Source organism: Mesoplodon mirus, assembly GCF_964341445.2.
Source record: "Mesoplodon mirus genome assembly, chromosome: 8".
Taxonomy (NCBI): Eukaryota; Metazoa; Chordata; class Mammalia; order Artiodactyla; family Ziphiidae; genus Mesoplodon; species Mesoplodon mirus.
The window spans coordinates 94440093-94448997 of NC_138984.1; the positions used below are offsets into that span (position 1 = coordinate 94440093).

The 8905-nt window shown below is 40.9% G+C and overlaps 1 protein-coding gene across 1 annotated transcript; it reads right to left on the minus strand.

Annotated features, from left to right (window-relative positions):
• Positions 1-210: 210 nt before the first annotated feature.
• On the minus strand, positions 211-2408 carry LOC309809802 (heat shock cognate 71 kDa protein-like). The gene is made up of 2 exons (XM_082631237.1): positions 1774-2408; positions 211-1539 (listed from the first exon to the last, which is right to left on the minus strand). Exons 1-2 carry the CDS (start codon positions 2372-2374, stop codon positions 497-499), a joined length of 1644 nt encoding a protein of 547 aa, XP_082487363.1. The 5' UTR covers positions 2375-2408; the 3' UTR covers positions 211-496.
• Positions 2409-8905: the final 6497 nt, after the last annotated feature.

Here is an 8905-nt window from a genome sequence, read left to right on the forward strand (position 1 = left end):
TTTTATTTAAGACATTGTATTTTCCACTTATAATACAGTGTTTGTGAAGTTCAATGTTATTTCCTTTCCCTGTGCACACATTCCATGTTCAAGTATCAAGAATGCCCAGTTTACTATAGCAGCTCAACTTTAAAACTGCCATGGAATTTGCTACAAATTTGGGTCCTTCAGTGTTTTGTGGAACAATGCTAAACCTATGCTAGGCTGACTTAACCTCTTCGATGGTGGGCCCAGAGGAGACACCACCAGGTGGAGGAGCTCCACCACCAGGGAAGCCCCCGGGCATTCCTCCTAGCATGTCTCCTGCACTCTGGTACAGCTTGGTAATGATGGGGTTGCAGACTTTTTCCAGCTCCTTCTGCTGATGTTCAGATTCTTCCTTCTCTACAGTCTGGTTCTTATCAAGCCAGTTGATTATTGCATTATACTTATCAAGAATCTTCTGTTTGTCCTCATCATTAATCTTGCCTTGAAGTTTCTCATCCTCAACAGTAGCTTACACGTTGAAAGCGTAGGATTCAAGAGAATTCTTCGAAGACACCTTATCCCGCTGCTTCTCATCTTCAGTTTTGTACTTCTCTGCTTCCTGAACCACACGTTCAATGTCTTCCTTGCTCAAATGGCCCTTGTCATTAGTGATGGTAATCTTGTTCTCTTTTCCTGTGCTCTTACCCACAGCATAGACATTGAGGATGCCATTGGAATCAGTATCAAAAGTGACTTCAATCTGAGCAACACCATGGGGGGAAGGAGGTATGCCTGTGAGTTCAAACTTGCCAAGCAAGTTGTTATCCTTGGTCATGGCACGCTCACCTCCATAAACCTGAATGAGTACACTGAGCTGGTTGTCAGAGTAGGTTGTGAAGGTCTGCATCTGCGTCTGCTTGGTGGGAATGGTGGTGGTGCACTTGATGAGGACAGTCATGACTCCACCAGCAGTTTCAATTCCAAGGGAAAGAAGAGTGACATCCAACAGCAGCAAGTCTTGAACATTTTCAGATTTGTCTCCAGATAAAATGGCTGCCTGGACAGCTGCACCATAAGCAACAGCCTCATCAGGGTTGATGCTCTTATTCAGTTCTTTCCCATTGAAGAAGTCCTGTAGAAGTTTCAGAATCTTGGGGATGTGGGTTGAACTACCCACCAGGACAATATCTTGGATCTGAGACTTGTCTAGCTTGACATCCTGAAGGGCTTTCTCCACAAGGTCCAGGGTGTCACGGAACAGGTCAGCATTCAGTTCTTCAAATCGGTCATGGGTAATTGAGGTATAGAAGTCAATTCCTTCATAGAGGTAATCAATCTCAGTACTGGCCTGGGTGCTGGAAGAGAGAGTGCACCTAGCATGCTCATAAGCAGTATGAAGGCGACGGACAGCCCTCTTGTTCTCACTGATGTCCTTCTTGTGCTTGAACTCTGCAATGAAATGGTTGACCATTCGGTTGTCAAAGTCTTCTGCACCTAAGTGGGTATCTGTAGATTTGACCTCAAAGATTCCATCCTCAATAGTGAGAATTGACACATCAAAAGTGTCACCACCTAGGGCTTCCCTGGTGGCGCAGTGGTTGAGAGTCCGCCTGCCGATGCAGGGGACACGGGTTCGTGCCCCGGTCTGGGAAGATCCCACATGCCGCGGAGTGGCTGGGCCCGTGAGCCATGGCCGCTGAGCCTGTGCATCCGGAGACTGTGCTCCGCAACAGGAGAGGCCACAACAGTGAGAGGCCCGTGTACTGCAAAACAAACAAACAAAAAACAAAAAAAAAGTGTCACCACCTAAATCAAACATCAGCACATTTCTTTCTGCTCCGACCTTTTTGTCTAAGCCATAGGCAATAGCAGCAGCAGTTGACTCATTGATGATTCTAAGTACATTGAATGCAGCAATAGTTCCAGCATCTTTGGTAGCCTTATGCTGAGAATCATTAAAGTAAGAGGGTACTGTGACAACAGCATTGGTAACAGTCTTCCCAAGGTAGGCTTCTGACATCTCCTTCATCTTTGTCAAAACCATGGATGACACCTCCTCTGGATAGAAACTTTCTGTCTGTCCCTTGTATTCTACTCGAACCTTAGGCCTGCTTGCATCATTCGCCACCATGAAGGGCCAATGCTTCATATCACACTGGACAACAGCATCGTCAAGTCTTCGTCCAGTGAGGCGTTTACCATCAAAAACCGTGTTGGTGAGATTCATTGCAACTTGGTTCTTTGCAGCATCACCGATCAATCGTTCGGTATCAGTAAAGGCGACATAGCTTGGGGTAGTTCGGTTCCCCTGATCATTGGCAATTATTTCCACCTTTCTATGCTGGAAGACACCCACACAAGAATAGGTGGTGCCAAGATTAATGCCAACTGCAGGTCCCTTAGACATGGTTGCTGGAGCGTAGGCCCAGATATGCTGCAGGAGAAAATGGCAATCTGGAAAGCTGCCGCCGCATTCAATGAGCCTGTCCCATATTAACAAGCATTACCGAGTGCCTACCTAATGTGTCCTGAGGAGTACTAATTCTCTGATCTTAGAATCTTCATTAATTAACCTAATAATAGTATGACTATAGAGAGCAAGGATCTACAATTTGTGTGTGTGTGTGTGTGTGTGTGTGTGTGTGTGTGTGGTTCGTTCTGTTTGGTCATTTGCCCTCACATGCCTTCCTCCAGCACCTTTCTTCCTACATCTCAGATCTCTTTACATTCTATCCTTGGTCACTTCTCCCTCTCTGTATTTCTTGGCATTCAAATTTCCTTCATTCCTTCCTACTTTTTTATTTTTTTCTGTTATCCCTTATTCTTCCTTGAGACAGTTTCACAAGCATCTTCACCATCTCTTCTCTAAGCAGATGATCAACCCCAGAGGAAAGATCCTATCACAAGCCATCATTTTCCCTGGGCTCTGGGCTACAGTTTGTCAGTTTGTACGCCTGCATTTGTTGCTTCAGCATGGTACTTTGTGTGGCAAGCATTGTTGTCTTTTAATTCTGCCTAGTGCTGGAACTCATTTCCTGTTTCAGGAGAATCCCCAGCTCCCTGTTCATAGAGGTGGTGAGCATATGAACTCAGCTCACCCACTGTCCACAACTTCAGGGCATTTAGACTCCTGAAGGCACTCAGACACTGAGAGAGTTTGGTTCTCCTTCTGTGTTGGAGAGCAAGCAGAGGGCAGTGAAGCAGCTATTGTAGGATTTACAGTTGGTGGCCCAAGCAGATCATGGCTGTAGTCTGAATCTGCTGTGTTCTCTTTTCAGAGTTTGGTTCTTCACACTTTGGATGAGTTCTGTGAGCTTTGCAAGAGCTTTCCAGTGTGTTCCTTTTCTGCTCAATTTAGCCAGTATTGTTTCTGTTGTTTGTAATCAGGAACTGTGACTGCCTAGAACACTTTAAATGGGTTATGTAGTTTTAACAGTGGTGTCTCTGCTAAGTGATGCGGGAGGATAAGGGTGGATGGGCAGGGACTATGTCTGCAGTTTGAAAAGGCCTCTTTACCCCTGGATATCCTGATCCAGAGACCTGTACCACTCGGCTTGCTTAATAAATGGTAGTAACTTGATAACTGATTGAATTTCTAGAAACTTTGCCAGTGGTTTGCTGAGAGGATGATGGGCAAACATTCCTAGGACCACTCTGCTGTGGGTTCCTTGATGTATTATTATCAAGTTACTCTTTATACCTATAAAGTGAGAATAAGTCTGTTCCCAACCTAGCTGAGAAGCGTGTCAAATTGCAAATGAGTGAATATGTGTGATGAACTTGCAACCCCATGAAAGAAGTGACATAGAAATGACAGATTCTTGTGCTGTTAGTCATTCATCAAAAATTTATAAGAATTACTTTTTCTATCATAAAATTAGTAAATATCTAGACCATAGAACTTAGAACATATAGAATATCATAAAGGAGAAATAATAATTTGTAATTCTAGGACTTAGAGTTAATATTTTGTATAGTCAATAAAAATTCTCCAAAGGCAGCAATATTTCTTTGCTGTTCTGATTACAGAATCATATGAAGGTTTGAGAATTAAGTTCATAGTTTTTAATTCACGTAGAAATTTCCTTGATGTATTAATCTAGAGGCTATTGGGGAAGGGAAAATTTCCCCCTGTCCTTCTTGGTTCTTTTGGCTAGTCTAATAATTAAATTGACACAAGGCATATTAACAGGAGAAAAATTAATTTCATATGTATAAAGGCCTTATAGGTATATGACTCAAAGTAGTGACTAAAGCAGGTACCTTTTATACCGAGAAACAATAAATTTGGGAGGAATTGACAAGAAAAATAAGTTTGGGATTGCAAGAAACAAGGTTTGTTTATACAGCCTTCTCAGATTTGAATTCCCCATCTCTGGTGATAAGGATGTCTCTGTACTTCCTGTTACAGGGAAGTTACCTTTCACATGAGAGATTTATTTTCTTCTTTCAGGGGAGCAAAGGAGGGTCAGAGTATCCTTCTTGCATTGGCTGTTTCTTAAGCAACTTTAATTTAAACTAATCAGTACACCAAGTGGCATATTGGCGGTGGCCTGCTCTGATCCCCATCATGGCCAGATTATGATTCTAGAGAATGAGTAGATATTAGTCAGTGTTCTTTGGTGAGTGTTTGGTGCTCCAAGCAAAGAGAAGGGCAGAAAGCCAAGGTCTGTGGTTGTGGAGAAATGAGTTTTGTCCAGGGATGTGGACATAGTTCAGGGTGGCTGGAGGTCAGTGGAGAAGTGGATCAGTAGGCAGGTATTCCATCACAGATGGCTCAGACATTTAAATTTTATCCTGAAATTAGAGAAGATCTTTATAAGTACTCACAGCAGAAGAATGAGTTAATCAGATCTGCTTTCTTGAAATCTGATTCATCAGCAGTTTGATGCATCAGAGAGGACTGGGGATGATAGGGCAAGACCACAAGCAGGCTACTCCATTGCAATAGTCTAGCAGCAGTGCCAAGACTAGAAACAAAAGCAGTGGTGGTGGCATGGAGATAAGGAAAAGACTATAGCATCACTGAGTAAGGGAAACCAGACAACTCGCTGACTGTTTGGGTATAAGGAGTGAGTATAAGGAGTGAAGAAGGCCACCTTACTAAGCTATGTGGTTGGTCACCGTATGCTTAATCACAAAAGTAAAAGAAAGACGCTTTCACATCTACTCTAAAATTTACTCTCTTAGCCACGTCTCTGAATAATGAGACTGGGAGGGAAAGGCAATGGTTAAACTCACGTTCTCACCTACCCTGTTCTTTCTTGGTTCCATTCAGGAACTCTCAACTTTTCCCAGAGGAAAGTAATAAACCAAGTTCATATTAAGATGTTGCAAAGAGGTTTCAGTCAAGGATTACCTGCATCAAAATCTCAAAGGGGCAGGGCTGGATATCTGCGTTTTAACAGGCATCCAAGATGATTTTTATGTCCAGTAAATTTTGGTAACCACCGTGACAGAGACTTAACATCTCAACTCTCCCAAGAGTATTTTAAGAGAGGAACACAAAACAAAATAATCAAATTCAATAGGTGTTTATTCAGTACATCTAATGCCTTTGCTAAACACTATCTGCTCTTCCAGATTCTATCTATCTACAGGGGAACAGATGGGAAGGGAGGGAGCGAGGGACATAAAGATCTGCCCACAGGTCAAGTAAGTAAATAACTAATGCTAGAATTTAGATATTCCTCTGCAGGTCAGGAGAAGAGATATTTTTATAGTACGAATGAGGTAATTCCTCTCAGGAAGCCTTAAATCCTAATCCTTGGGTGAATGCCTACTCTCTTTCCACCACTCATAAATGCTGTCTTTCCAGGAGAACTCAGAAAATAACTTTTTGTAATTTTTTAAAGTAAATCTTAGAGATTTCCCCCAACTATTGTTAGAGCAGCAAATAGGACCCACCCCAACCCTTCCATAAGCTTTTATTGCCTTTGTATTTGCAATTGTAAATGGTTTTATAGTGTTGTTCTAGATAGTCTAAACATAATTGATTTTAACAAGGAATTGGCAATAAAGCTCATTTTAATCCTTTCGGTTTAAGTGGAAATTCATAAAAAGTGAACTAAGAGATGTAAAAAATTGATTAAATCTTGCAAACCAATGTATAATCTAAAATAAAAATTCCATATCACAAAACAATTACCTCCAACGATTTAAAAGGGAAAATTTAGGGCTTCCCTGGTGGCACAGTGGTTGAGAGTCCGCCTGCCGATGCAGGGGACACGGGTTCGCGCCCCGGTCCGGGAAAATCCCACATGCCGCAGAGCGGCTGGGCCCTTGAGCCATGGCTGCTGAGCCTGCGCGTCCGGAGCCTGTGCTCCGCAATGGGAGAGGCCACAACAGTGAGAGGCCCGCGTACTGCAAAAAAAAAAAAGGGAAAATTTAAAAGTCTGATAATTTCATTCTTAGCTAGATGGGAAAAAGTTGAACACACTGTACTGACAGTGATTAAACCAGAAAACATATTCAACATCTGTTTAACCTCAATTGGAAAGAGAGCTCCTTGAAAGTATTTTTTATGCCTTTTAGATTGCTTCATATCATCAAGGGACTCCATTTCCACTATATATAACTACCTATTGAATGTGATGAACAGCTTTACAGGGGGATTGGGCTATAGCTGAAAATACAAAAAATTCAATAGATATAAAAACCTGGCTTACTTTTCATTGCTATTGTAATAGAGTAATGCTAGATCATTTTAGGTTAATAGAGCAAAGTATTTTTAGAAACTACTGGACCTTAAATAGATTCTAAAGCAGTAGAAATAAGATTTGAGAACTTTAAAAAAATGGGAAAAGATTCACATTTACAGCTTTGTCATAATGTGAAAGCAAACATTAGAAAAAGTTTGGCTTATTATGATTTTTAAACAGTAAACCCTTTATTGAGTATAAGCTGAGCTTGACAAAGAAAACTTATTTCAAGAGTAATAGCTGATTTTCTGTAACGTTAATATGAGCATCCATATCTAGCACCCTCCCTCCCAGTTAACTAGTGAAATGGAAAGTAGAATATTAGGATGGGGAAAGCCTTATCAAGTGGAAATTAGGAGAATGAGGTATTCACGCCCAGAAACTTTGAGCAATTTCTGCAAGGTAAGTACAGACATAATGTAGCTAAGAAAGGGAAGAACAATTTGTAAATCCCCACCTATGAAGTTATGACATAAGTACAAGAGATTCCAACATCCTCCTACCCCCACCCCACCCCAGTGCCACACGGTCATCCCTAATTCGTAGGGGCAAAGGCTGGAGGCAAACCCCCATATGGCTGTGTGCACATTAGCTGGGGAAGCCTTGGTGATGCTCACTCGTCCACCCCCCATACAAACACACTTGATGTGGACTACCAAGTCAGGCAGAGAGCTAGCATTTGGCCATGGTCACCTTGCATTAAGAGGAAGTGGACAAGGTTTAGCATACAGGAGAAATGAGGGTTGGAGCAGAATACTCCAGCACATTTCTGGCTGCCATATCTAAGAAGAGAAGGACACCTTCAACCAAAAGTAAAGTTTGTTGCTGCAGCTGCCTCAGCCTCAGGTGTCTTCCAGACTGGTCCCATACATGCCATTATTAGGAATATTTTATAAATGAGGACTCTGAGCTTAGAGAGACTAACTTGCCCAAGCTTGTTTATCTGAGAGAAACTGAGTTAGGATTTGAATTTAGGGTGAAAAAACAGAGAAACATTGATGAATTTAAGAGATGGTAGGTATCTACTCTGAGAGATCAAAGCAAACAAGAGAATGAAGAATACAGAAGTTTGAAAAATCTCTAACTCATGTTCTTTAAAGGATACTACATTTATAAAGTTAGAGGAAGCAAACATGAAATGAGACTAATCTAAGATCTGAAAGGCCTGAATGTAGTTTAAAAGAAATAAAAAGATTGCTTCCATATGAATTTAAAAAGTTTTTGTTCTAGTTCTGTGAAAAATGCCGTTGGTAATTTGATAGGGATTGCATTGAATCTGTAGATTGCCTTGGGTAGTATAGTCATTTTAACAATATTGATTCTTCCAATCCAAGAACATGATATATCTCTCCATCTGTTTGTGTCATCTTCAATTTCTTTCATCAGCGTCTTATAGTTTTTGGAGTACAGGTCTTTTGCCTTCTTAGGTAGGTTTATTCCTAGGTATTTCATTCTTTTTTGATGCAGTGGTAAATGGGATTGTTTCCTTAATTTGTCTTTCTGATATTTCATTGTGTATAGAAATGCAACAGATTTCTGTATATTAATTTTGTATCCTGCAACTTTACCAAATTCATGGATGAGTTCTAATAGTTTTCTAGTAGTCTTTAGGATTTTCTAAGTGTAGTAGTAATATGTCGTCTGCAAACAGTGACAGTTTTACTTCTTTTCCAACTTGGATTCCCTTTATTTCTTTTTCTTCTCTGATTGCTATGGCTAGGACTTCCAAAACTTTGTCGAATAAAAGTGGTGAGAGTGGGCATCCTTGTCTCATTCCTGATCTTGGAGGAAATGCTTTCAGCTTTTCACCATTGAGTATGATGTTAGCTGTGGGTTCATATATATGGCCTTTATTATGTTGAAGTATGTTCCCTTTATACCTACTTTCTGAAGAGTTTTTATCATAAATGGATGTTGAATTTTATGAAAACCTTTTCCTGCATCTATTGGGATGATCATATGGTCTTCTTCAGTTTGTTAATATGGTGTATCACATTGATTTGTGGATATTGAAAAATCCTTGCATGCCTGGGATAAATCCCACTTGATCATGGTGTATGATTTTTTTTTAATGTACCGTTGGAGTCAGTTTGCTAGTATTTTGTTGAGGATTTTTGTGTCTGTGTTCATCAGTGATATATGCCTGTAATTTTCTTTTTCTGTGTCACCTTCATCTGGCTTTGGTATCAGGGTGATGGTGACCTCACTGAATGAGTTTGGAAGTCTTCCTTCCTCTG

Bases quoted from the DNA above. Each gene is read 5' to 3' on its own strand.
- LOC309809802 (XM_082631237.1), bottom strand. From the start codon at position 2,374: ATGTCTAAGGGACCTGCAGTTGGCATTAATCTTGGCACCACCTATTCT. The intron at 1,540-1,773 runs GTGGTGACACTT...GGGAAGCCCTAG, and splicing joins TGTGCTGATGTTTGATTTAG to GTGGTGACACTTTTGATGTG.